Source organism: Oncorhynchus nerka, linkage group LG9a (genome assembly GCF_034236695.1).
Source record: "Oncorhynchus nerka isolate Pitt River linkage group LG9a, Oner_Uvic_2.0, whole genome shotgun sequence".
NCBI lineage: Eukaryota > Metazoa > Chordata > Actinopteri > Salmoniformes > Salmonidae > Oncorhynchus > Oncorhynchus nerka.
In genome coordinates, this window is record NC_088404.1 from 33,600,301 (window position 1) to 33,628,284 (window position 27,984).

Genomic DNA, 27,984 nt, shown 5'->3' on the forward strand with positions numbered 1-27,984 from the left:
CCTGGTTTCTGTCCAATCAGGCCCTTCGGTGGAGTTGTGAGCAGGATCATCTGAAGGCACGGCAGAGAGGCAGGACAGGTTGGGGTGGGCAACTCCAGTCCTCGTGGGCCTGATTGATTTTTCTGCATCCCTAGCAAACACAGCTGATTAATCAAATTGCATTCTAAACTGAAGCTCATGATTAGGTGATTATTGGAGTCAGGCGTGTTATTTGGGGCTGGGGAAAAACTGTGACACCAATCAGGCCCTTGATGACTGGAACTGCCCACCCCTGCGTATAGTAGACAGCTGTGGCTGATTGAATGGATGAACAACTATATGAGATGATGAACAACTATCTTTCCTCATAGTTTACCTCCATCTACCATGGCAGGAGGGATACTGCTGGTTCCAGGTGAACACACACACCAGAATATAGAGCTGTAGAGCTTTGTCTGTTTAATTCACATTTTACTGTGTGTGTAGGACACCCCGGTAGATGCTGACATGGCCAAAAATGCCGTGATGTGGCAGAATGGAGGCATGTGTGGTCTGGACCACTGGAACTTTGTCATGCATCCTGTTGACGCGGCCATGACCTGTGACCCTAACGGAAGTTACGCCAGGACGTGGTGCCCTGAGCTGGCTGCTGTGCCTGATGACTTCATACACAAACCCTGTAAGTGTCCAGCCTCCATGCTGCGCCGCACCGGTAAGACAAGAGCAATAGCCTTATCATAGCCTTATCCTAACCTATACCCTTATCTTACCAGATTTATCCTAACCTCATTGTAATAACCTGAACCTAACCTTACTGTAGTTACCATAACCCTACCATAGCCTTGCTCCTAAGTTAACTCAACTCTCATGTGTTTCTCTGTATAGAATTGTGAGTGTTACACTTCCCTTATTGCTCTACACTGACAGATCTGGAGGAAAGGAGCCTCTCTCTGCAAGACGTGAAGTTGGTGAGGAGGCATTTTGGGGAGTACGTGGACCTGGTCCCCCCCCCCCTGGTCTTGGAGGCCATGGGTGTGCATCAACTCACTGCTTCTATTATATTGTGTCTCATGAGTGGTCCTCAGTACTATTTTTCCTGTATGATTTTTTTTTTTTAATGCCTTTAGTCATTTTATAATAGTGTATTTTATGTACAAATGTCACACTGGGAATTTTGCTAAATTGATTGAGTGACAACTTCTCTCTCAGGGATTCGTAGTCAACACAGATAGGCAGTTCCTCCTGCCTGTCATCACCCGCATGGAGTTCAAACACCAATCAGACGATCCAGACCCGGACGCTGCCTCTAACCCCCATGTGAGTCGCAGGCAGGATGAGACCATCACCTTCCTGAACCAGACAGACTTCATAACCAGCGTGATGAAAGAGGGGAGGGAGAGACAGGAGAGACCAGAGAAAGATGGGGACTGGCACACCCCCATATGGCCCGGGGAAGGGTTAGGAGGACCCCTGCTGCTAAGGCCAGGTTATCCTCTGTGCCTGGGGGAGTGGCTACGTTTCACAGATGACCAAGAGGGCAGGGGTTAAAGGTCAGCCTACACTGATAGAACTGTTGCAAAACTAGGTACCACATCATGGGTTAGAGTTTAAGGGTACACCTAGTTGTACAACTACATCAGTTGTACAACTGAATGCATTCAACTGCAATGTAAAACAAACTCCTCTGAATCAGAGGTGTGGGGGGGCTGCCTTAATCGACATCCATGTCATCGGTGCGGGAACAGTGTGGTTAGTCTGTGTAACAAGGACAAACTGCTGTTTAAATGAATTGGTTTACATTTTAGTCCTTTACCAGTCATAATTCAGTAATGCAGGCTGAATCAACTGCAAGCACTGCTACTAGGTGTCATTGTGTTAAAGTGCTATATTTGTACTAAGGAATTCAAGCAAATTTAAACATGAATGAAAAATACAATCTTTAAGTGCAGTCTTTCCAAACTAGTATCAGAGGCTACACAGACATTTCAGTAAAAGTACTCAGGGGGGATGACGTGGACAGGACATGCACTAAGTAAACACACAAGGAAGTGCAAGTCAAGAGTTTTATTTTTACGTAATCTTCAGTGCCAGTACATGCTGTGCATACAGACGCACAACAACATACAGTAGAAACCAGCCTGCTCCAGATCCAAAGTGCTTTATTATTAGCCCTTCCCCCTCCCCTACCAGATGGACTGATCCAGACAGCTGTATTTGATAGTCCTCAGAATTGCACTATTTTTCCCAGTAGTGTTCAGTCTTGATGCTGCATTCATAACCAAGTGGGAAGGTGGTATTTACCACACACAACTGGGAAAAATCCACTTAAACCCCCCTACAACTCATAATCATCCCATTTCTCAATGAGTTAAAAGCATGTGAATACATCCAACTGGTATAATTAACAACTTCTCACTTAATTATGAATGCAGCAAACATTCCTCATCCCCTGTGCTTGGGGAAGGCTTTGAGTGGAAGACTGAGGATTAATCTTAAAGTATTTTCCTCAATTCTTTTGTGTCCTTAACTCCTCAAAACATAATGAAACCCTCTAATGATTTAATTAAGGAGGCGGAGAAAGGACACAAGGAATCAAGGATAAGACTTGAGATTCAGCCAGAGAATGCATCAGGACTCGTACAGTATCACTCTACATCAGCCATGTACAGTATGTCATGCCACATGTGTAAGACATTTGCTCCCAACATCCCCATTAGGTCATAGTCATTACCAGTACACTAAAGACTTAACATTCAGACCACAATAACACTGGCAAGTCAATAAGGATGAGCTCTGGTGGTTTCCCGGTGTAGTGTCACATCTGACTCCCGGCACAACTGGTGCACTTCCTCTCTAGTAGGGATTGCTAGGCAGGTGAGGGGGTGATGAGGGTTGCGTCTAGGCGATGCTAGTCTTCTATGGATCTGATGTATCTCTCATAAGCCTTCTCATCCATCAGAGCATCCAGCTCCTTAGGGTTAGCAATGGTCATCTTCATCAGCCATCCTGTCGCAGCAAGGATTAGAAGTCAGAGGTGAGCCTAGTCACAGGCCTTGTTTGAATATTATTTCTAAAATAATCACTGATATGCGTGTTTGTGTGCGTGTCAAGAATGCGTTTAGACTAGTGTATGCATATCCAATTTGTAAGTCGCTCTGGATAAGAGCGTCTGCTAAATGACTTAAATGTAAATGTAATGTAAATGTATACAGTGAGCTCAAAGTATTGGGACGGTGACAATTTTGTTTTGGCTCTGTACTCCAGCAATTTGGATTTGAAATGATACAACTACTATGAGGTTAAACTACAGACTGTCAGCTTTAATTTGAAGGTATTTTCATCCATATTGGTAGACCGTTTGGAAATTACTTAACCTTTTGTACAGTCTCTTCCCCCCCATTTTAGGGGAACAAAAGTATTGGGACAAATTCACCTGTGTGTATTAACGTAGTCCAAAGTTAAGTATTTGGTCCCATATTCACAACACGCAATGATTACATCAAGCTTGTGACTACAAATTTGTTGGATGCATTTGTTGTTTGTTTTGGTTGCGTTTCAGATTATTTTGTGCCCAATAGAAATTAATGGTAAATGAGTCATTTTGGAGTGACTTTTATTGTAAATAAGAATATATGTTTCGAAACACTTCTACATTAATGTGGATGCTACCATGATTACGGATAATCCTGAAAAATTGTGAAAAATAAGTGAGAAAGCTACAGAAGCACACATTTCTTGTATATTTGTGCGTCTAACAAATGCTGTCATTTCTAAATGGTTCACCCGATATGGATGAAAATACCCTCAAATTAAAACTGACAGTCTGCACTCTAACCTCAGTCATTGTATCACTTCAAATCCAAAGTTATGGAGTACAGAGCCAAAACAGCAAAAAAATGTGTCACTGTCCGGATACTTTTGGAGCTCACTGTATGTCTGCGGGCGGGTGCGTGTGCTCACCGTCTTTGTAGCAGGACTTGTTGACGAGGCCGGGGTTGTCTGCCAGGAGTGTGTTGACCTCTGTTACTTCTCCGGTTAGAGGAGAGTACAGTTCACTGGCTGCCTTCACACTCTCCAATGCTCCAAATTCATCTAAAAAGAGGACAGCGATAGGCCAGGTCATGCGCTCCCGCTCTCTGGTCTGTTCAACGCTGGTCCGACCAATCTGATTCCACGCTTCAAGATTGCCTCGATCACGTGGACTGGGATATGTTCAGCATTGCGTCAAACAACAACATTGACGAATACGCTGATTCGGTGAGCAAGTTCATTAGCGATGTCGTACCCACAGCAACTGTTAAAACATTCCCACACCAGAAACTGTGGATTGATGGCATCATTCGCGCGAAACTGAAAGCGCGAACCACCGCTTTTAACCAGGGCAAGGTGACCGGAAACATGACCGAATACAAACAGTGTAGCTATTCCCTCCGCAAGGCAATCAAACAAGCTAAGCGTCAGTATAAAGACAAAGTAGAGTCACAATTCAACGGCTCAGACACAAGAGGTATGTGGCAGGGTATACAGTCAATCACGGATTACAAAAAGAACACCAGCCCCGTCGCAGACCAGGATGTCTTGCTCCCAGACAGACTAAACAACTTCTTTGCTCACTTTGAGGACAATACAGTACCACTGACACGGCCCGCTACCAAAACCTGCGGACTCTCCTTCACTGCAGCCGACGTGAGTAAAACATTTAAACGTGTTAACCCTCGCAGGGCTGCAGGCCCAGACGGCATCCCCAGCCTCAGAGCATGCGCAGACCAGCTGGCTGGTGTGTTTACGGGCATATTCAATCAATCCTTATCCCAGTCTGCTGTTCCCACATGCTTCAAGAGGGCCACCATTTTTCCGGTTCCCAAGAAAGCGAAGGTAACTGAGCTAAACGACTAGCGCCCCGCCCCGTAGCACTCACTTCCGTCATCATGAAGTGCTTTGAGAGACTAGTCAAGGACCATATCACCTCCACCCTACCTGACACCCTAGACCCACTCCAATATGCTCATCGCCCCAATAGGTCCACAGACGACGCAATCACAACCACACTGCACATGGCCCTAACCCATCTGGACAAGAGGAATACCTATGTGAGAATGCTACAGCTCAGCATTTAACACCATAGTACACTCCAAACTCGTCATCAAGCTCGAGACCCTGGGTCTCGACCCCGCCCTGTGCAACTGAATACTGGACTTCCTGACGGGCCGCCCCCAGGTGGTGAGGGTAGGTAACAACATCTCCACCCCACTGATCCTCAACACTGGGGCCCCACAAGGGTGCGTTCTGAGCCCTCTCCTGTACTCCCTGTTCACCCACGACTGCGTGGCCATGCACGCCTCCAACCGAATCATTAAGTTTGCAGACGACACTACAGTGGTAGGCTTGATTACCAACAACGACGAGACGGCCTACAGGGAGGAGGTGAGGGCCCTCAGAGTGTGGTGTCAAGAAAAACCTCACACTCAACGTCAACAAAACAAAGGAGATGATTGTGGACTTCAGGAAACAGCAGAGGGAGCACCCCCCTATCCACATCGACGGGACAGTAGTGGAGAGGGTAGAAAGTTTTAAGTTCCTCGGCGTACACATCACGGACTAACTGAATTGGTCCTCCCACACACAGCGTGGTGAAGAAGGTGCAGCAGCGCCCCTTCAACCTCAGGAGGCTGAAGAAATTTGGCTTGTCACCAAAAGCTCTCACAAACTTTTAAAGATGCACAATCGAGAGCATCCTGTCGGGCTGTATCACCGCCTGGTACGGCAACTGCTCCGCCCACAACCGTAAGGCTCTCCAGAGGGTAGTGAGGTCTGCACAACGCATCACCGGGGGCAAACTACCTGCCCTCCAGGACACCTACACCAGCCGATGTCACAGGAAGGCCATAAAGATCATCAAGGACAACAACCACCCGAGCAACTGCCTTGTCACCCCGCTATCATCCAGAAGGTGAGGTCAGTACAAGTGCATCAAAGCAGGGACCGAGAGACTTTAAAACAGCTTCTATCTCAAGGCCATCAGACTGTTAAACAGCCACCACTAACATTGAGTGGCTGCTGCCATACATGTAAAAAATGTATCACTAGCCACTTTAAACAATGTTACTTAATATAATGTTTACATACCCTACATTACTCATCTCATATGTATATACTGTACTCTATACCACCAACTGCATCTTGCCTATGCCGTTCTGTACCATCACTCATTCATATATCTTTATGCACATATTCTTCACCCCTTTACACCTGTGTGTATAAGGTAGCTGTTGTGAAATTGTTAGGTTAGATTACTCGTTGGTTATTACTGTATTGTCGGAACTAGAAGCACAAGCATTTCGCTACACTCGCATTAACATCTGCTAATTTGATTTGCTGCTTACCAGTCTGTGCCAGCTGTGTGCCAACCTCTGGTAGTCCACAGTACACCACATCTCCTAGAGCCTCCTGCAGGACACAGATTTAGATTTGACCAATTAAATGAGACGTGTCAGTCCCAACAACACTGATGATCCATGATGTGTTGGAAGCGCCACAACATATACTAACAGTGGGTTGGTAAGAAAACCACAGGTCCCAATGGGGCTCTTGAAGAGATTGTCCGGTACTTTTGTATACTTTTTAGCCAGTAGTTCTGAAATTAGCACTCACAAGCCAAAAGAGGTCCACGAAATTGGCATACTAGGTCACGTATGTGCAACACATTGCTCCCCCTCTCTGCTGTGTCCACCCTGCAAACTCATTGGATATCGCTGAGAAGGCCTTTTGTTAGTTGTCACTCAAATGCGAGGGGCTGAAGAAGCTCATAGGCTACAACTCTAATTACTAGGGTATGTAGTGAAAATGGCATGGCACAGATTCAAGAAAAGTCACTTTCATGGCTAATTGAGGTAAGACTAATTTTGCATGTATGAACTACACATTGACACATCCAGCCCAAAGCAGGTTTAAATAATTTATTTGTCACTCAGGTACCGAAACATGTCTTTAAGAACTAGTGATAGCATGCCTCGAGAACAACCCACCTGAGCAAATTTGCTGATGCCAACCGTCCCTACCTCCCCCTCTACTCGTATCCATTCGTGTTTGTCTGTGAATTTAAGAGCTGTGGAATTCAGGCGAAAATTGCAATTAGTTCGAGTAGTTACACATAAGTCGACAAAACCTAAAAACAGTTATTCGTCTACTTCTAAACTACACGCTTAGCTAACTAGCTACGTTATGCCCGTGCTATGCAAAACAAGAACGTCCTTGTTATGAACTAGCTAACGTTAGCGTGTTAGCTAGCCACCTGTATTGCGAGGTCCACAACCAAGTACCTGATGAGAGTCGGGTGGTAGTGAACAGAGTCCGTAGTACATATGCCCTGGATACCAGCCGAGAGGGAGTTAGCTGTGCCGAACTGTAGAGAAAGGGCATGGCAGAGGTAAAGTTGGAAGACAAGCAACGTAGCATTACACACGTAGCCATTTTCGTCGCGTCTTTACAACTGCAGTGGCTGTCACGTTTATTAGACGTCATCATCACGGATGCCACTTGGGGCGAGTTCAGCAGGGCACAAAGTGGTGGAAGTTCGGATACAAATATACTTGTGGCGTTCCATTGTGTTATGTAAGAAAATGCATGTTTGTATTACATGTAGAATACAGATCGGCCTACATCCAGAGTAAAATACGAATACTTTTTTTTCAATATGGTCAATGGGATTAGAGGGGAGAGGCTACTGGAGAAAGAAAGAGAATGGGAGAGAAAGAGACTGTAAGTGAGTATTAAATAGGCTTTGCTGGTCCAATCCCTCAGCAACTGTCACAAGCACTAATCATCTGCAGATGATGTTCCTGAAAATGCCCCTAGCAACCCAGTCACTCTCCCCTCAGTCAATGGTTTCAGCAGAGCACAGAGTTACATTTAGGTAACCTGCCTACAAAATACAGTCTGAGACTGATAACACACACCCCTCACCATGGAGATACTGGGAAAGTATGTTTTACAGCTCTCCACCCCCAACCCTTCCCTCCACCCCTTCTCTATCACTGAACTCTCACTCCCTCCAGCCAGTTGCCCCTCCTGCTTTAATTCCTCCAATCCTCTTTGTAGGACTGACGTCTACAACTGTCACAAACAGAGCTAAGCCAGGAGAGGAGGAAAAATAGGCTGGTAGCCTCAGGAACAAACTGCTCTCACATTTCCACTAGCTCAGCTTCCAAAGCTCTCCAGGCCTTAGGGGGGCTGATCTACCCTCCCAGCTCCCTCTCCCCTTTGGGACTCACCACCCTGCCTGACCGGAGGACATCCAGGGGACACTCACTCAGCCTCACCCAGGACCTAGGATTTCAGCTCACTGCAACTGTATCCTCCTCAGAGGACTCCTGAGCCTGCAGCGTGACCCACCCTCCCTACTTCTGTCTAACGAAGAGAGAGGTAGTTCTCCATCTTTCTGTACATCAGTCTCAGGACCACCAGAGCTCCCACTTTTAGGCCTTATCTCCCATAGACTGTATCTGCAGAGAGACAGGAGAACACCCCAAAGACAGAGACAGGAGGATTTAGAGGAGGGCTATTTAATTGACACAGTTGTGAGACGGTGTGTCTGTGTGTTTCTGATAACGACTGTGGCAGTGAATGGACACAGACCACTCATGTAAGCAGTGTGTTAGAGAAAGAACACACTCTGGGGAAGTCTGTTCTAGTGGCGTTGGGTGTGCAGGTGTCCGTGATATGCCAGGTGTGTGTGAATGAGGCATTGTAATTGTAAGGCATTGAATGTGCATGTGATACTTGATAGAGGCCTCAAGTGTGTCAGAGACATTGGTTGTGTATGTGTGTGAGAGGTAAGTCAGGTTGTGTGCATGAGTGTGTGTGTGTGAAAGGGGTCAGTCAGGTCTGTGTGTGTGTGTGAAAGGGGTCAGTCAGGTCTGTGTGTGTGCGAAAGGAGTCAGTCAGGTCTGTGTGTGAGAGACGACGACCGTGGAGGCCTTAGCCCTGGATTTCTCAGAGATGGAGGGTCAAGGCTACGACCGGTTTGGTGAGCTTGAGCAAGACACCTACCAGATCGACTACCGCCGTATAGTTGGTGACACTGAGCCTGCCAGGCCGCGCCTCTCGCCCCGTGAAGGGGAACACACACACCCCAACTCCAACCCTCGTGGAGCCTACACGCACACCAACCCTCACGGCCACGGGCACGAGACGGCCGCGCAGAGATACAATGCCACACGCATCCAAGCCGGATACGAACCTGAAAGGTGAGCCAGAAACACACGCGCACACACACAGGTAACAAACAAAACTAGTCCGCCTATACCATTCGTCATCATCTAAACTCCAATTGCTCTAACCATCATTCAACAACTAGGCCCTAGCTTGGTCCCAGGTGCCAGACCCCACTGGCCTAGTGAATTACTGGCTTTCATCTACATTAATGAACTACCAAACATTGTCATTGACGTTGTCAGTGAGCTTTATAAATCCCAGTTATCTGCTATCAGGAGACAGTGACGTAACTAAAGCCTCTTACCTGCTGCTTGACCGTCACACAGAGTGAAAGACTTTCCGTTGACAGGGTTATAGAGTCTGTAGGTTCATCAACATTTCCAGATTACAGAGCCAAGCTATTTATCTAATTGAAAGGTAAACAACCACACTGAAGGTAAATTAGTGTTGTTTTGATGTTATCCCCTATCCATTCATATCATTAGGGGCTGTAGAAAGACAACTACGTACAGTACAGTCATGGACAAAAGTTTTGAGAATGACACAAATATACATTTTCACAAAGTCTGCTGCCTCAGTTTGTGTGATGGCAATTTGCATATACTCCAGAATGTTATGAAGAGTGATCAGATGAATTGCAATTAATTGCAAAGTCCCTCTTTGCCATGCAAATGAACTGAATCCCCCCAAAACATTTCCACTGCATTTCAGCTCTGCCACAAAAAGACCAGCTGACATCATGTCAGTGATTCTCTTGTTAACACAAGAGTGAGTGTTGACGAGGACAAGGCTGGAGATCACTCTGTCATGCTGATTGAGTTCGAATAACAGACTGGAAGCTTCAAAAGGAGGGTGATGGTTACCTGCAAGGAAACACGTGCCGTCGTCATTACTTTACACAAAAGGGGCTTCACAGGCAAGGATATTGCTGCCAGTAAGATTGCACCTAAATCAACCATTTATCTGATCATCAAGAACTTCAAGGAGAGCGGATCAATTGCTGTGAAGAAGGCTTCAGGGCACCCAAGAAAGTCCAGCAAGCGCCAGAACCGTCTCCTAAAGTTGATTCCGCTGCGGGATCGGGGCACCACCAGTAGAGAGCTTGCTCAGGAATGGCAGCAGGCAGGTGTGAGTGCATCTGCACGCACAGTGAGGTGAAGACTTTTGGAGGATGGCCTGGTGTCAAGAAGGGCAGCAAAGAAGCCACTTCTCTCCAGGAAAAACATCAGGGACAGACTGATATTATGCAAAAGGTACAGGGATTAGACTGCTGAGGACTGGGGTAAAGTAATTTTCTCTGATGAATCCCCTTTCTGATTGTTTGGGGAGGAGTACCAAAAAAATTATGGTCCCCAAGAACACAGTGACCTCCATCATTCTTAAATGGAAGAAGTTTGGAACCACCAAGACTCTTTATATAGCTGGTCGCCCGGCAAAACTGAGCAATCGGGAAGAGAGGGGCCTTAGTCAGGGAGGTGACCAAGGACCTGATGGTCACTCTGACAGGGCTCCAGAAGTCCTCTGTGGAGATGGTAGAACCTTCCAGAAGCTCAACCCTCTCTGCAGCACTCCACCAATCAGGACTTTATAGTAGAGTGGCCAGACGGAAGCCACTCCTCAGTAAAAGGCACATGACAGCCCGCTTGGAGTTTGCCAAAAGGCACCTAAAGGACTCTCAGACCATGAGAAACAAGGTTCTCTGGTCTGATGAAACCAAGATTGAACTCTTTGGTCTGAATGCCAAGCGTCACATCTGAAGGAAGCCTGGCACCATCCCTACAGTGACGCATGGTGGTGGCAGCATCATGCTGTGGTGATGTTTTTCAAATCAAAGTTTACTTGTCACTTGCGCCGAATACAACAGGTGTAGCCCTTACAGTGAAATTCTTACTTACAGGCTCTAACCAATATTGCGAAAAAAAAGGTGTGTGTGTGTAGGTAAGTGAAGAAAAAGAACAACAGTACAAAGACATTTGAAAATAACAGTAGCAAGGCTATATACAGACACCGGTTAGTCAGGCTTATTGAGGTAGTATGTACATGTGGGTATGGTTAAAGTGACTATGCACAATGCAGATAGCCCGTTTAGCCAATGTGCGGGAGCACTGGTTGTTCGGGCCAATTGAGGTAGTATGTACATGAATGTATAGTTAAAGTGACTATGCATATATGATAAACAGAGAGTAGCAGCAGTGTAAAATAGGGTTTGGGGAGCGGGGCCCACAATGCAAATAGTCCGGGTAACCATTTGGTTACCTGTTCAGGAGTCTTATGGCGTGTGGGTAAAAACTGTTGAGAAGCCTTTTCTGTTGCGTCGTCAGCAAACTTAATAAAGGTGTTGGAGTCGTGCCTGGCCATGCAGTCGTGGGTGAACAGGGAGCACAGGAGGGGACTGAGCATGCACCCATGGGGAGCTCCAGTGTTGAGGATCAGCATGGCAGATGTGTTGCTACCTACCCTCACCACCTGGGGGCGGCCCGTCAGGAAGTCCAGGATCCAGTTGCAGAGGGAGGTGTCAGTTGCAGACTGGCAGACTAGTCAGTATCGAGGGAAAGATGAAAGGAGCAAAGTGGTGAAAAACCTGCTCAGGACCTCTGACTGGGATGAAGGTTTACCTTCCAACAGGACAACGACCCAAAACACACAGCTAAGACAACGCAGGAGTGGCTTCGGGACAAGTCTCTGAATGTCCTTGAGTAGCCCAGCCAGAGCCCGGACTTGAACCCGATCAAACATCTGGAGAGACTTGAAAATAGTTGTGCAGCGGCAATCCTCATCCAAACTTACAGAGCTTGAGTGGGTCTGCAGAGAAGAATAGGAGAAACTCTCCAAATACAGGTGTGCCAAACTTGTAGCGTCATACCCAAGAAGACTCGAGGCTGTAATTGCTGCCAAAGGTGCTTCAACAAAGTACTGAGTAAATACTTATGTAAATGTGATTTCATTAAAAAAAAAAGGGCAATCATTTCTAAAAATGTTTTTGCTTTGTCATTATGGGGTATTGTGTGTAGATTGAGGTGAAAAAAAACTATTTCATCAATTTTAGGTAACAAAATACGGAAAAAGTCAAGGTGTCTGAATACTTCCTGAATTCACTGTGTGTGATATATAAACTCAGCAAAAAAAGAAACGTCCCTTTTTCAGGACCCTGTCTTTCAAAGATAATTCGTAAAAATGCAAATAACTTCACAGATCTTCATTGTAAAGGGTTTAAACACTGTTTCCCATGCTTGTTCAATGAACCATAAATAATGAATGAACATGCACCTGTGGAACGATTGTTAAGACACTAACAGCTTACAGACGGTAGGCAATTAAGGTCACAGTTATGAAAACTTAGGACACTAAAGAGGCCTTTCTACTGACTCTACTGAAAAACACCAAAAGAAAGATCCCCAGGGTCCCTGCTCATCTGCGTGAATGTGCCTTAGGCATGCTGCAAGGAGGCATGAGGACTGCAGATGTGACCAGGGCAATAAATGGCAATGTCCGTACTGTGAGACGCATAAGAGCGCTATAGGGAGACAGGACGGACAGCTGATCGTCCTCGCAGTGGCAGACTATGCGCAACAACACCTGCACAGCTTCGGTACATCTGAATATCACACACCTGCGGGACAGGTACAGGATGGCAACAACAACTGCCCGAGTTACACCAGGAACGCACAATCCCTGCATCAGTGCTCAGACTGTCCGCAATAGGCTGAGAGAGGCTGAACTGAGGGCTTGTAGGCCTGTTGTAAGGCAGACATCACCGGCAACAACGTCGCCTATGGACACAAACCCACCGTCGCTGGACCAGACAGGACTGGCAAAAAGTGCTCTTCACTGACGAGTCACGCTTTTGTCTCATCAGGGGTGATGGTCAGATCATTTATCATCGAAGGAATGAGCGTTACACCGAGGCCTGTACTCTGGAGAAAAATCGATTTGGAGGTGGAGGGTCCGTCATGGTCTGGGGCGGTGTGTCACAGCATCCTCGGTCTGAGCTTGTTGTCATTGCTGGCAATCTCAACGCTGTGCGTTACAGGCAAGACATCCTCCCTCATGTGGTACCCTTCCTGCAGGCTCATCCTGACATGACCCTCCAGCATGACAATGCCACCAGCCATACTGCTCGTTCTGTGCGTGATTTCCAGCAAGACAGGAATGTCAGTGTTCTGCCATGGCCAGCGAAGAGCCCGGATCTCAATCCCATTGAGCATGTCTGGGACCTGTTGGATCAGAGGGTGAGGGCTAGGGCCATTACCCCCAGAAATGTCCGCAAACTTGCAGGTTCCTTGGTGGAAGAGTGGGGTAACATCTCACAGCAAGAACTGGCAAATCTGGTGCAGTCCATGAGGAGGAGATGCACTGCAGTACTTAATGCAGCTGGTGGCCACACCAGATACTGACTATTAATTTTGACCCCCCTCCTTTGTTCAGGGACACATTATTCCATTTCTGTTTGTCACATGTCTGTGGAACTTGTTCAATTTATGTGTCAGTTGTTGAATCTTATGTTCATACAAATATTTACACATGTTAAGTTTTCTGAAAATAAACGCAGTTGACAGTGAGAGGACGTTTCTTTTTTTGCTGAGTTTATATATACACACATGTACTGTATATATACTGCGTGTGTGTGTGTTCCAGCATGGCCGACTACCTGATCAGTGGAGGGACAGGGTACGTTCCTGAAGATGGACTGACGGCTCAGCAGCTCTTCTCTATCGGGGATGGACTCACATATAAGTAAGATTTTTTTTATACATTCTACCAGACTTAGAGAGGAGCATTTCCAATGATCTTGATTGAAATTCTTGAAATGTTTCCAATTGAAAGTGTATGACAGAGAGTGACTCAGCCTGGTCTCATAGATCAGCATAGTAAACTTACAGTACATCCGGGACACTCAAATTAGTATGATATGTAGTAGGCCTAGTTCTGATACTAGTAGACATGTGCTCCTCCACCTAAATTTGAAACATTTCATAGATGGCTGAATATGTACGGATATGGCTGGTGTATTATCTTAATGACCACACTAATGTATCATAGATATAACAAATCCTCTCTCAGCAGAGACCCACTTCGACCTTTCGTTCAGTAAGACGTTATAAGTGTTAGTGTGATACTGACAGAGTAAAAACATTCATTGACTGCTGTGATGATATGGTGAGACCAGACCAGTAGAATAATCATCATTATGCAGCCTTACATAAGAGGAATATTTTATTTTCAAATTAGAATGAGTATATTAGGCTTGTGTTATCAGTACTAATGGAGATTTACACAGAGAGAACATAATATCCTCACATCCAGTACAGTGGGAGGATTAGAAAAAGGCTTTATTTCCAGTCTGTGTGAGAGTGTGTGATATGCAAAGTGGTTGAGGGTATAGGGATGTGACTCTGTGCTGGGCAGGGGTCAAGGGACTGGTGCTGGGACGCAAGGCGTGGGAAGTGTTCACACAACAGTTCCCTCACTGTTTGGCAGAATGATGTGTATCCATCCACCTTTCAGGACAACATGATATGTCAGTATTCGTAGACCACACAATATTCTCTCTGTTAATTTGTTTTTTGTCCCTCTCAGTGATTTCCTGATTCTGCCTGGTTTCATAGACTTTATTTCTGATGAAGTGGTGAGTATCCAGTGTGTTTGCTTAACCTTTTATTTGCTAATTAACAACAGAAGCTACAGTATCATAGCCATGCTACTGCTTTAGTCAACTCCATTGCTGTTTTCTGGCATATGATGTCGTACCCATACATACACAGCCCAGTATAGCCCTGTGTGTGTGTGCAGCCACTCCTCTCATGTGGTCCTCTCTTCCTCCCTGAGGAGAACAGGAGGCTGCTTTATGTTCCTCTCTGTTGAATAACGTGTGTACACACACCCACACGCACTCTCGGCTGTTACATAGCCAGCCAGACCACTTCACTCCACAACAACACTGAGAATAGCAACACCAGTCCCTCATGGCTGAGAGTCAGAGTCATGCCCGGGGTAATTGCTTTAGTAGGCTACAGGTTCTGGTGTTTTTAGCTTGTTTATTCTCTACTGGCAGAAGGGTATGTCTCCTGTTGTACATGACTGTACATACAGGACCGAGCAGGGACAGCTGATGTCCATGCTGCCACCTAATGGCAATGAGGGGGTGTTGCATGTTCAGATTGGTCTTTCCTTCCAGTCACAGGTATTTGGTGACAGGGTGTCATTATTTATGTAGTTAAGTTTTTCTTCTCAGATCACTGTAATGTGATAATGATCTATTTCCTCCTCTACTTCCTGTTTCTAGGACCTGACCTCAGCTCTGACCAGGAAGATCACCTTGAAGACTCCTATCATCTCATCTCCCATGGATACAGTCACTGAGTCCTCCATGGCCATTGCTATGGCTGTGAGTATAGAGCCACTCCTCATCTCCTCAGCCAGCCAACAGCAATAAGACAAGACCACAAATCTGTTATAAAACTTAATTTACTAGTGGTATTTTTGATTGTGGTAATGAGTTTTTATCTATTTCCATAAATAAAAATAAAATATGTCTTGTAATACATGGACTCTGGTTGACACATATTGAAGTCTGATTGGATTGTTCGGCAAACCCTGATTGGTCAGTGCTCTGTTTGTTATAGCTCATGGGCGGGATCGGGATCATGCACCATAACTGTACTCCAGAGTTCCAGGCCAACGAGGTCCGCTTGGTTAAGGTAAGATGGTGGCTAGCGGTGGGACAACATGACGATATACAGTATATTGATAGATCGTTACATCAACAGTATAAAGTCTCATGTCACAACGTCATTTGACAATGTAACAGTACATGAATACACTTAAACTTGCTGTTTTAATAAATACAAATGTACATTCGCTGAATGATGTTTTTTTATTTGTGGTCAGAAATTTGAGCAGGGTTTCATCACAGACCCAGTGGTGATGAGTCCTCGCCACACAGTGGGAGACGTATTTGAAGCAAAGGTCCGCCACGGCTTCTCTGGCATCCCTGTCACCGAGACGGGCAAGATGGGCAGCAAGCTGGTGGGCATCGTCACCTCCCGAGACATTGACTTCCTCTCAGAGAAAGACCATGACAGACCCCTGGAAGAGGTGTGTGAGGATGACATGTTTGTTTGTACACGTCCAATATTGACAATATACTATCAAAACACATTGTAAACTGGATGAGTCTATTTCTTGTATAATTGAATACTATTCCTGTGAGGTTTACATGAATGGCTGATTCTTGCAGGCTATGACAAAGAGGGAAGATTTAGTGGTTGCACCAGCTGGCGTCACACTGAAAGAGGCCAACGACATCCTGCAGCGCAGCAAGAAAGGTACTGTATGGTAGTGACACAACATTTCCTGTAGTGACACTTTAGAGAGGACATGGCAAAATATCAATCTTTGTTTGGAACTTCTGTCTCTCTCAGGTAAACTGCCCATAGTGAATGACAGTGATGAGCTAGTTGCCATCATCGCCAGGACAGACTTGAAGAAGAACCGAGACTACCCACTTGCCTCTAAAGACTCCAGGAAACAGCTGCTGTGTGGAGCGGCCATCGGAACCAGAGAGGAGGACAAATGCAGACTGGACCTGCTGATGCAGGCTGGGGTTGACGTGGTAGTGCTGGTGGGTCTGGGGAAGTTGAGTTGTTTATATTGTATTTTTGGTTACTTGTCTTATCTTTGAGTTCCGCTCCTCTCTAACCCCTGTCTGTTTACCATGTAGGACTCCTCCCAGGGGAACTCTGTCTATCAGATCAACATGATCAACTACATCAAACAGAAATACCCTGAACTACAGGTGGTGGGAGGAAACGGTGAGTCTCCTCTACCTTCTCTAGCAATGTCTCTTTCATTTTAATCTCACACATTTTCTTTCTTTCTTTCTTCCCCATTCTCAATTTACATTCTCTATGTGTATATCTGTATCTCTGTCTCTCTGTGTGTGTGTGTGTGTGTGTGTGTGTGTAGTGGTGACTGCAGCCCAGGCTAAGAATCTGATCGATGCGGGTGTGGACGCTCTGAGGGTGGGGATGGGCTGCGGCTCCATCTGCATCACCCAGGAAGGTAACGAGAGACCGGGGAGGAACAGCAAATGAGGAGGGAGGAGAGTGTACAGTTTGTACAAATGTTTAGTTAAAAAGACAAACAATTTGTTGTCAAATTGCTGACACGTTGCTGACATGTTGCTTTGTGTTATGTTTGTATTGTGTGCCAGTGATGGCGTGTGGGCGTCCCCAGGGCACATCAGTGTACAAGGTGGCAGAGTACGCCAGGCGCTTCGGTGTGCCCGTCATTGCAGACGGAGGCATCCAGACCGTTGGACATGTGGTAAAAGCTCTCGCTCTTGGGGCATCCACAGGTGTGTATTTGTGTGTGTGTGTGTGTGTGTTGAACCCACTGAGCATTATAATTAGCCTTTTCCCACAAACAGGAAAATGTACACCATACTATCAATGGTCTAACTTACACCTCCTTCCACCTCTGACTTCTATGCCTTCAGTGATGATGGGGTCATTGCTCGCAGCAACCACAGAGGCCCCGGGGGAGTATTTCTTCTCAGATGGCGTGCGGCTGAAGAAGTACCGCGGGATGGGCTCCCTGGACGCCATGGAGAAGAACAGCAGCAGCCAGAAACGCTACTTCAGGTAGAGAGAGAGACACGGTGTGTCTTGTGTATTTCCAGTAATAGGGCAAAGGCCAGAGGTGTGAGGAGGAGAAGGTGTGTGTGTGTTGTCTATTTGCAGTGATAGGGATACTGTGATTGTGTGTTTATCTCGACAGTGAGGGGGACAAGGTGAAGGTGGCTCAGGGTGTGTCAGGGTCGGTTCAGGATAAAGGTTCTATCCATAAGTTTGCCCCCTACCTCATCGCTGGCATACAACATGGCTGCCAAGACATCGGAGCCAAGAGCCTCTGCATACTGCGGTAAGTCTGAACAGATGTTAGATAGTGTTATTGTATTCCACTTTGATATGATCTGTGTCTCTCTGTTCCATTGTTGTGATATAATTGTATTGTTGTATGTTATTCCAGGTCCATGATGTACTCTGGGGAGCTGAAGTTTGAGAAGAGGACCATGTCAGCTCAGGTTGAGGGGGGAGTACACGGGCTCCACTCGTAAGTCTGCCCCTGCCTGGCTCTCGCATCGTTTACACATCCTGTCCTGTGGTATTCGTTGTAGATCCTGTGCTTACTCTCCTCTGTGATCGACTAACCTGTCCTGTTATGTCCCATGTTCTGTGTCCGATGTCCTTTATCTCTGGCCTGGGTGGTAGTGTGTGAGTGGGTGTGTTTGTTCTCACCAGTGGCGTCCATATCTCCTTTACTATATGTTGTTTAGGAGTTGCTACTTAAACCGGGGATTGGCAGTTATACCATACGAGGTCCATTGTGGGTGCAGGCTTTCGCTCCAGCCAAAGCAGTAACAGCAGATGCAAGTAATTCACTTTTGACTATGATTGGTTGATTTATTGTTGTGGATGTGTCACGGCTTTAGCTGGAGCAGAATCCTGCACCTACTCTGACCATTTGTGGATAGAATTGCCTACCCCTGAGCTAAACAGTAGCACTGAAGCAAGCAAAACATCTCAATATCTGTCTTCTCTCTTTCTCTGACTCATGCTCTCATCATAGATATTCTTTTGTGCCATGTAAGTACATTCTCCCTGTGCTCACAACTCTTTTCCTACTGCAATTTTCTCTGTTGGTCCCTTTTTGTTTTCAGGAAGACCCAAAAATCAAGGTCATTACTTTTTTTAAAGCCCTACCAATTTCTTAAAACCCTCAATGTAGTTTATGTAGTGTAATATGAGTTTCAATTAAGCTTGACTTGTATTCCTGACAGTTGTCTCTGTGTGTTGTCTTCCTGTAGTTATGAGAAGCGGCTATACTGAGGGAGGAGGGAGAGTGAGCTCACGAGCAGCACCCAGTGTACCCTCACCAGCAGCCACCAGGCACAACGGATACATCTGACCTACCTACAACCATTACTCAACCTCCACCCAAGTTACCACATCTGACCTACCTACAACCATTACTCAACCTCCACCCAAGTTATCACATCTGACCTACCTACAACCATTACTCAACCTCCACCCAAGTTATCACATCTGACCTACCTACAACCATTACTCAACCTCCACCCAAGTTACCACATCTGACCTACCTACAACCACTACTCAACCTCCACCCATGTTACCACATCTGACCTACCTACAAACACTACTCAACCTCCACCCAAGTTACCACATCTGACCTACCTACAACCATTACTCAACCTCCACCCAAGTTACCACATCTGACCTACCTACAACCACTACTCAACCTCCACCCATGTTACCACATCTGACCTACCTACAAACACTACTCAACCTCCACCCAAGTTACCACATCTGACCTACCTACAACCATTACTCAACCTCCACCCAAGTTATCACATCTGACCTACCTACAACCATTACTCAACCTCCACCCAATTTACCACATCTGACCTACCTACAACCACTACTCAACCTCCACCCATGTTACCACATCTGACCTACCTACAACCACTACTCAACCTCCACCCAAGTTACCACATGTGACCTACCTACAACCACTACTCAACCTCCACCCAAGTTACCACATCTGACCTACCTACAACCATTACTCAACCTCCACCCAAGTTACCACATCTGACCTACCTACAACCACTACTCAACCTCTCCTCTTGTCTACCTCTACCTACTCTTTCTCTGTGTTGTGTAAGGCGCTTTTGAGAGACCAAAGAGTCACCTCTGACCTATGACTTAATTGATGTTATGACATAAACCACAGGGACTAGGGACTAAGCTTCAATGGTCAGATGTATTGGGTTATGGCACAGAGCCATCGGGCTGTATAAATCAAATCAAATTGTATTAGTCACATGCGCCAAATACAACAGGTATTACAGTGAAATGCTTACATATGAGCCCCTAACCAACAGTACAGTTTCAAAAAGTACGGATAAGAGATAAAAGTAACAAGTAATTAACGAGCAGAATTAAAAATAACAATATATACAGGGGGGTGTCGGTACAGAGTCAATGTGCAGGAGCACCGGTTAGTTGAGGTAGTGTGTACATGTAGGTAGAGTTAATTAAAGTGACTATGCATAGATGACAACAGAGAGTGGCAGTTGTGTGGAGGGGGGAATGCAAATAGTCTGGGTTGCCATTTGACTAGATGTTCAGGAGTCTTCTGGCTTGGGGGTAGAAGCTGTTTAGAAGCCTCTTGGACCTAGACTTGGCGCTCCGGTAGAGAGAACAGTCTATGACTAGGGTGGCTGGAGTCTTTGACCATTTTTTATATGTACGTAGCTAATGTAGAACTGTGACTACTGTGTCCTGGGAGAGACTGTTTGAACATAATAATCCTTGTTTTATGTACCCTGTAACTCTTTAAACCAGTTCTGGTTGATCATGGTCCTAGGTCTCAGATGTGTTTGGAGCACAGTTGGCACCTTGCTTGGGGAGGACGGCCTCTTGGCAATGGCTGGAGCGGAATGGTATCAAATACATCAAACATGGTTTCCATGTGTTTGATTCTATTCGCTCTGTTCCAGTCATTATTATGAGCAGTCCTCCCCTCAGCAGCCTCCACTGGTTTGGAGATACAGTATTGTTTTTTACTGTATGGAATAGCCTAGAGGTCTGTCTTGTGGCTCTACTGTAGAGAGGACCAAAGCTAGGATAAGCTATAAGGTATGCGCTAGCCTTAAATCAGGGATAACCACAGCGCCTTAAGACTGCACATGGAGGCTATACCAGTGTTGTAGTACTAGAGTCCGGGGGGCTCATTTTATCAAATCTGTGGGTAAACAATGTGTGGGATGATTTCCATGCAAAGTGTGAGATTTATCACTATGAACTTTGCTTGAGAGTGTGCATACATTTATGCACAGCCATAACAATGCATAGGCACAGTGCAAAGTGGCGGAATAAGGGAACTGCTTGTCAAGCATAGAATGGGGAAAATATTCTGTATGTTGAAAATGTGTGAAATTGTGTGTTGAGTAATAATTAAATCATTCTTCGATTTAATTGTATTCCATTGTGAATCTTTATTTGTACAATTTTCTACATTGAAGAATAACAGTAAAGACATCAGAACTATGAAATAACACATATGGAATCATGTAGTAAGCAAAAAAGTGTTAAACAAATCAAAATACATTTTATATTCTTCAAGGTAGCCACCCTTTGCACTGATGACAGCTTTGCACACTGTTGGCATTCTCTCAACCAGCTTCATGAGGTAGTGACCTGGAATGAATTTCAATTAACGGGTGGGCCTTGTTAATTTGTGTAATTTCTTTCCTTAATGCATTTGAGACAGTCTGTTGTGTTGTGACAAGGTAGGGGTGGTATACAGAAGATGCCCTATTTGGTAAAAGACCAAGTACATATTAGGGCAAGAACAGCTAAAATAACAAAGGGAAACAGCCTTTCATTACTTTAAGACACGATGGTCTGTCAATATGGAAAATTGGGCAATCGCAAAAACCATCAAGCACTATGATGAAACTGGATTTCATGAGGACCGCCACAGGAAAGGAAGACCTCTGCTGCAGTTACTTCTGCAGGAGAGACAAGGACAAGTTCATTAGAGTTAACTGCAACTCAGATTGCAGCCCAAATCAATGCTTCACAGAGCTCAAGTAACAGACACATCTCAACATCAACTGTTCAGAGGAAACTGCGTGAATCAGGTCACCATGGTCAAATTGCTGCAAAGAAATCACTAGTAAAGGACCCCAATATGAAGAAGAGACTTGCTTGGGCCAAGAAACACGAGCAATGCACATTAGCCCGGTAGAAATCTGTCCTTTGGTCTGATGAGTCCAAATGTGAGATGTTTGCTTCCAACCGCTGTGTCTTTGTGAGACACAGAGTAGGTGAACGGATGATCTCCACGTGTGTGGTTCCCACTGTGAAGCATGGAGGAGGTGGTGTGGGGGTGCTTTGCTGGTTACACTGATTTTTTAAAACCAATATGGATACCACATTCTGCAATGATACGCCATCCCATCTGGTTTGGACTTAGTGGGACTATCATTTGTTTTTCAACAGGACAATGACCCAAACACACCCTGAACAGACAGTTAACCCACTAGGCCGTCATTGAAAATAAGAATTTGTTCTTAATAACTGACTTGCCTAGTAAAATAAAGGTAAAATAAAATAAATAAAAAAAATTTAGATCAAGGAGAGTGATAGAGTGCTGCATCAGATGACCTGGCCTCCACAATCACCAACCTCAAACAAATTGAGATGGTTTGGGATGAGTTGGACAGCAGAGTGAAGAAAAAGCAGCCAACAAGTGCTCAGCATATGTGGAAACTCCTTCAAGACTGTTGGAAAAGCATTCCTCATGATGCTGGTTGAGAGAATGCCAAGTGTGTGCAAAGCTGTCATCAGTGCAAAGGGTGGCTACTTTGGAGAATATAACATGTTTTTGATTTGTTTAACACTTTGGGTTGCTATGTGATTCCATATGTGTTATTTCATAGTTTTGATGTCTTCACTCTTATTGAACAATGTAGAAAATAGTCAAAATAAAGAAAAACCCTTGAATGAGTAGGTGTCCAAACTTTTGACTGGTACTGTATAATTGGACCATGTCAGAGCATCTGTTTATGATAATAATTCATATAAAGTAGGCTACAGTCAGGTGCAGGTGAAATACTATAAAAGACAGATGGGAAATCAAACGAGAGTTAGCTGAGCTTGCTCTTTCGGCACACGCTGCATTTTGCAGAGAGTGCATTTTTAGAGATCGGTGGGACTTTTTGCAGAAAGTACAGATTGGCTCATCAGATATCGTTTCCCAAAACCAATCTTATTGGATTTTTATTTAAGACCTGCTTTAGAAAGGCACACACACATGCTATTCCGGTGCACATGCAAGTGCTATCCACCCTCTGGTTTTTGCCAACGGGAACTTTTCAGTGTGAGCTTGCCGATCGGCATCTCACAGCCCTTGATGAGCCTAAGTTTTTGGATGCAGTCATCAGCAAAACGACCAGTTACATAAAATGTCCATACACCATCGCACAACAGGTTGAAGTCAATAGGGGTTTCTTTGCCATCAGCGTTCCCAAATATGAACGGAGTAATGGATGGCCCCCACATCGCCATAAAAGAACCATCCCAAAATGAGTTAAACTATGCAGCCTCAGCCAGCATGTGAACAGAAAAGGCTTCCACTCATCTGCAGGTGATAGGTTAAGTGATGTGCAAAATAAGTTGTTGAATGTGGTGGCAAGGTGGCCATGTGGAAAGCTCAATTCGTTCATTCTGCAGAACAGAGACGGCACAGTTGCTTGCGAAAGTATTCACCCCCCTTGGCATTTTTCCTATTGTGTTGCCTTACAACCTAGATTTAAAATATATATTTTTAGGGGTTGGTATCATTTGATTTACACAACATGCCTACCACTTTGAAGATGCAAAATATTTTTTTTATTGTGAAACAAACAGAACTTGAGCATGCATAACTATTCATCCCCCCAAAAGTCAATACTTTGTAGAACCACCTTTTGCAGCAATTACAGCTGCAAGTCTCTTGGGGTATGTCTCTACAAGCTTGGCGCATCTAGCCACTGGGATTTTTGCCCATTCTTCAAGGCATAACTGCTCCAGCTCCTTCAAGTTTGATGGGTTCTGCTGGTGTACAGAATTCTTTAAGTCATACCACAGATTCTCAATTGGATTGAGGTCTGGGCTTTGACTAGGCCATTCCAAGACATGTAAATGTTTCCCCTTAAACCATTTGAGTGTTACTTTAGTAGTATGCTTAGGGTCATTGTCCTGCTGGAAGGTGAACCTCTGTCCCAGTCTCAAATCTCTGGAAGACAGGTTTCCCTCAAGAATTTCCCAGTATTTAGTGCCATCCATCATTCCTTCAATTCTGACCAGTCTCCCAGTCCCTGACGATGAAAAATATCCCCACAGTGAAGCATGGTGGTGGCAGCATCATGCTGTGTGGATATTTTTCATGGATGGTGTTCTCAGGGTGATGAGAGGTGTTGGGTTTGCGCCAGAAATAGCGTTTTCCTTGATGGCCAAAAAGCTCAATTTTAGTCTCATCTGTCCAGAGTACCTTCTTCCATATGTTTGGGGAGTCTCCCACATACCTTTTGGCGAACACCAAACGCGTTTGCTAGTTTTTCTTTAGGCAATGGCTTTTTTTCTGGCTACTCTTCTGTAAAGCCCAGCTCTGTGGAGTGTACGGCTTAAAGTGGTCCTATGGACAGATACTCCAATCTCCACTGTGGAGCTCCTTCAGAGTTATCTTTGTCTCTTTGTCTCTTTGTTGCCTCTGATTAATGCCCTCCTTGCCTGGTCCGTATTTTTTGGTGGGCGGCACTCTCTTGGCAGGTTTGTTGTGGTGCCATATTCTTTCCATTTTTTTATAATGGATTTAATGGTGCTCCGTGGGATGTTCAAAGTTTCTGATATTTTTTTATAACCCAACCCTGATCTGCACTTCTCCACAACTTTGTTCTCCACAACTTTGGCACGCACCACTTTTCCGTATTTTTTGTTGTTGAATTTTTTTAAACAAGTAATTTTTTCCATTTCTATTCACCTATTTGAACTATTTTGTGTATGTCCATTACATTAAATCCAAATAAATATCCATTTAAATTGCAGGTTGTAATGCAACAAAATAGGAAAAATGCCAAGGGGGATGAATACTTTTGCAAGGCACTGTATATGCCTACAGGAGGGTGCTGTTGAGGATGGATGGCATATTAGTGAGTTGTCTAGCTACTCATTTGAAGTATATTTGCCATTGCTAAAGTGACTTGAATTGTCCTAATGGTCCTCTCTTTTTAGCTATGTTTTAATTTGTACAGGTAACCACAACTGAGTGAGCAAAGTAAAACATTTTGATTGTACTCAATCTCTGACACTAGGCACCTCTATTTCAGTCTCAGAAAATTATATTTTTTTCGTAGCTTTTTTTGTTTGCCCGTTGTAGGTTATATTTCATGGTATGGCTTAGTGTATTCCCCACAGGCTTTAAAGAGATTATTTTGACCGTATGTGAACCACCGGCTTGATTCGGTTCTAGTAGCAACATAAAAAAAATATTTTTACTTTTAAATTGGAATAAAGTAGAGACTCAGAGCTACTAAAGGGTATATCAGCCATACACTGCAGTTGAGGAACAATGGGAAAGTAATTCTGCTTTGAAATGTAACCCCACTTTTGAGGAAAGGGCCCTTGGATGTTTTGATACATGGTAGACCTACTGGAGAGCTCTTTGTCTACACCCATTCCGCATCATTCACACCCTCTTAAGTCTTAGCCCCACCCATCTCTTTACAATTTCCACTTTATCTACTCTTTGGCCTATATTCTAATCTGACTTTGAAAGTGTCCAGATAAAAATATTTTATAATTAGATGATGCTTACCCAGACACTTGTCTACATTGATGGGTCATGTGAAAGAAATGCTACAACCACCCCCAACCACATCTAGTTATGTGTATGGGTCACTATTGTCTATACATGTACACATGTTCCTGAAATACAATAAATGGCCATAATCAACCTCAGACACACCTGGCTAGCTTGATGGGTCAAGTAATCATTCTCTTGCTAAGTGGAGTCTTGTTTAGACGTGTAGCTATCTGGCTAAACAATAAACTATATTCCCAACCCATAGCTACAGTACAAATGGATTGTCATAGCTTGTCACTATGCATAAAATGCTAGAGTATGAATATGCAGGTAGCTAAAGCGAACAAACTAGGTTCAAAGCTAGCTAGCTAACATTGGGCTACAACTAGCAATGCAAATGGATTTCTAAGATCCTAATAATATTACCACACAGATCATACACGTTATGTTAGCTAGTGATCCAGCTAACTAACAGTACACTTTAACTTGCAATGAAAATGACTTTCTGACAAAATTAGAAATGTATAATATCTGAAAATGTAGCTAGACTCTTACCCGTGTACATGGATAAACACTTCACGGCAGCATGTCTTTTCCGTTTGCTTTGTAGCTAGGCTAGTTCACATATTCCAGAAGGCATTTCTGCCAAAAAACACATTTTGATAAAAAATGTTTTTGTTAAAATGCCTCCCCTGTGAATTAGTGACGTGCGACATACACTTAGCTTATTAAACATTCTAAATTCCCTTCGTAAGTAGTATTTTATAATAATTTCTACCGCAATATTGATAAATAAGGTCCCAGGACTTGGACTTGACTTGGACTCGAGTCACGATTTTCATGACTTATGACTTGACTCGGACTCGACCAGTGAAGACTCGATCAGTAGTGATTTTGTTGTCAGAAAATCTCTTTGTTGCATGATTTAACAAAGTAGCTACAACAGCAAATATTAGAGTGCTGTATTATGTAGATATCTTTACAATGTGCAACAATGTAACAGAATTTAGATTTTTAAATGGTTGTACCACAGCTTTTAGCACTACCAAGGAACTCTTGACTCAAGTATAAAGGACTTTAACACTAGGGACTTTGGACTCGACTCTGACTCGAGGTTTAGTGTGTTGACTACATCACCGGTCTACACTGTGGATATTGCTGTAATCAGGCTCACACTGGATTCTCATCAGTTTGGAATCAAACAAAACAGATAGAAAGTAGATACCCAAATTCTGTTTTGTCTTTGTGTAAAGTTTTGTGATGTGTTATCTGATGAGAGCATACTTGTACAGTGACTTTGGCCTAGTCTTTAGTTTATCAGTAGACTGTTAATAATATGATGTATTTGTAAATATATACTGTAGTACTTTAGTGGATTTGAGAAAAGGAATATATATGTAGCCCACAATATAATACTGTATACCGTGTAATATACCTAGGGCTGGTTTCCTGAACACAGACTAAGCCTAGGCATGGACTTAATCATGCTCAATGTAGAGTGTGTGTCCTGGAAACCACCCCTGGATGTCTTTCTATAATTATCTTGTTAACCAGGCTGCATGTACTGCTACTGCAGATGTAGGATCTTAATTTGATCACAATTTTGTTGCTCAGAATGTTCTTACACAGCAGGAAATGCAAGCTTGTAGTGTATTTGAGTTTGAAAAAGCCTTCTAAATTTTGTAATTTCCAGTTTAAAATGTCAGACTTGATTTGCCCCAACAAAAAATGTATCAACCCCTTCAAAAATGTAAATTTGAATTATAATCCACATCAGTGGAGGCTGCTGAGGGGAGGAATGGCATCAAACACATGGAAACCATGTTTGATATATTTGATACCATTCCACACATATTCTGCTCCAGCCATTACCACACCAACCTCCAGTGATCCACTTAATAATTCAACATTTCTGTTGATGCAGGATTATTTTCCTGCTATAGCAAACTGGCTCAAATGAAGATTCTACATCTGTACCTGGTGGCAGTGAGTGAAGAAATGTTGTTTATCCATCTTCCATTTCATAAATCTTCTTCCTGTAGAAGACCTGCAGCTAGTTTATAACAGTAGACCACTATCAGTTGTTAGTCAACCACCAGCAACGGCAGAACCACTCTGTCTGTTGTGTTAACCTTTGTGTGAAGTGAACCTTGGGTGCTGAAAGTTGCACAAAAGCTGATCAGATGTTTTATTAGAGTTATTTATTTTGTTCTATCCTGGTGATCTCAATCTCTGGCTTTTAATTCACTCAAGCTGTACCACCAGAATAAAGAATTTGACTAATCTACTGATCTCTTTATTTGGTGTATGTATGTTGTGTAGGCCTATCATGATCAATGAGCTGATTGACATTACATGACA

At 44.3% G+C, this 27,984-nt stretch overlaps 3 protein-coding genes across 8 annotated transcripts; 2 read left to right on the forward strand and 1 right to left on the reverse strand.

The window, feature by feature from the left end:
* The first annotated feature begins 249 nt into the window (after nt 1-249).
* Nucleotides 250-1,570, forward strand: LOC135573380 (uncharacterized). Of its 4 annotated transcripts, XM_065022505.1 has the most exons (4): nt 251-394; nt 466-691; nt 907-947; nt 1,189-1,570. In XM_065022505.1, the coding sequence occupies exons 2-4, from the start codon at nt 487-489 to the stop codon at nt 1,525-1,527; spliced, it is 585 nt and encodes a 194-aa protein (XP_064878577.1). In that variant the 5' UTR covers nt 251-394; nt 466-486; the 3' UTR covers nt 1,528-1,570. The 4 variants fall into 4 exon arrangements, with proteins under 4 accessions (XP_064878578.1, XP_064878577.1, XP_064878575.1 ...); XM_065022506.1 differs by having other exon boundaries at nt 250-658; XM_065022503.1 differs by having other exon boundaries at nt 251-691.
* Nucleotides 1,571-2,028: 458 nt separating this feature from the next.
* LOC115134206 (glycine cleavage system H protein, mitochondrial-like) lies at nt 2,029-7,515 on the reverse strand. Its single transcript, XM_029667951.2, has 5 exons — nt 7,299-7,515; nt 7,005-7,084; nt 6,363-6,426; nt 3,940-4,071; nt 2,029-2,985 (listed from the first exon to the last, which is right to left on the reverse strand). The coding sequence occupies exons 1-5, from the start codon at nt 7,501-7,503 to the stop codon at nt 2,888-2,890; spliced, it is 579 nt and encodes a 192-aa protein (XP_029523811.2). The 5' UTR covers nt 7,504-7,515; the 3' UTR covers nt 2,029-2,887.
* A 545-nt stretch (nt 7,516-8,060) lies between these two features.
* Nucleotides 8,061-27,907, forward strand: LOC115134205 (inosine-5'-monophosphate dehydrogenase 1a). 3 transcript variants are annotated; one of them, XM_029667947.2, is made up of 16 exons: nt 8,062-9,224; nt 13,828-13,926; nt 14,770-14,818; nt 15,476-15,577; nt 15,816-15,890; nt 16,081-16,287; nt 16,430-16,517; nt 16,614-16,813; nt 16,913-17,003; nt 17,158-17,253; nt 17,405-17,548; nt 17,690-17,834; nt 17,971-18,114; nt 18,223-18,306; nt 18,823-18,839; nt 19,061-27,907. In XM_029667947.2, the coding sequence occupies exons 1-16, from the start codon at nt 8,977-8,979 to the stop codon at nt 19,159-19,161; spliced, it is 1,890 nt and encodes a 629-aa protein (XP_029523807.1). In that variant the 5' UTR covers nt 8,062-8,976; the 3' UTR covers nt 19,162-27,907. The 3 variants fall into 3 exon arrangements, with proteins under 3 accessions (XP_029523808.1, XP_029523807.1, XP_029523809.1); XM_029667948.2 differs by lacking the exons at nt 18,823-18,839; nt 19,061-27,907 and adding an exon at nt 18,530-18,775 and having other exon boundaries at nt 8,061-9,224; XM_029667949.2 differs by lacking the exon at nt 18,823-18,839.
* Nucleotides 27,908-27,984: the final 77 nt, after the last annotated feature.

What these genes read in the sequence shown, in the direction of transcription:
- LOC135573380 (XM_065022503.1), top strand. Translation starts at nt 487, where the DNA reads ATGGCCAAAAATGCCGTGATGTGGCAGAATGGAGGCATGTGTGGTCTG. An exon ending in CTCCATGCTGCGCCGCACCG is followed by an intron (nt 692 to 906) that starts GTAAGACAAGAG and finishes CTACACTGACAG; the next exon opens with ATCTGGAGGAAAGGAGCCTC. An exon ending in CTCTGCAAGACGTGAAGTTG is followed by an intron (nt 948 to 1,188) that starts GTGAGGAGGCAT and finishes CTTCTCTCTCAG; the next exon opens with GGATTCGTAGTCAACACAGA.
- LOC115134206 (XM_029667951.2), bottom strand. Translation starts at nt 7,503, where the DNA reads ATGATGACGTCTAATAAACGTGACAGCCACTGCAGTTGTAAAGACGCG. An exon ending in TACCACCCGACTCTCATCAG is followed by an intron (nt 7,085 to 7,298) that starts GTACTTGGTTGT and finishes TGAATTCCACAG; the next exon opens with CTCTTAAATTCACAGACAAA. An exon ending in CAAGTCCTGCTACAAAGACG is followed by an intron (nt 2,986 to 3,939) that starts GTGAGCACACGC and finishes TTGCTGCGACAG; the next exon opens with GATGGCTGATGAAGATGACC.
- LOC115134205 (XM_029667947.2), top strand. Translation starts at nt 8,977, where the DNA reads ATGGAGGGTCAAGGCTACGACCGGTTTGGTGAGCTTGAGCAAGACACC. An exon ending in GGGTTGACGTGGTAGTGCTG is followed by an intron (nt 16,814 to 16,912) that starts GTGGGTCTGGGG and finishes TTTACCATGTAG; the next exon opens with GACTCCTCCCAGGGGAACTC. An exon ending in CATCTGCATCACCCAGGAAG is followed by an intron (nt 17,254 to 17,404) that starts GTAACGAGAGAC and finishes ATTGTGTGCCAG; the next exon opens with TGATGGCGTGTGGGCGTCCC.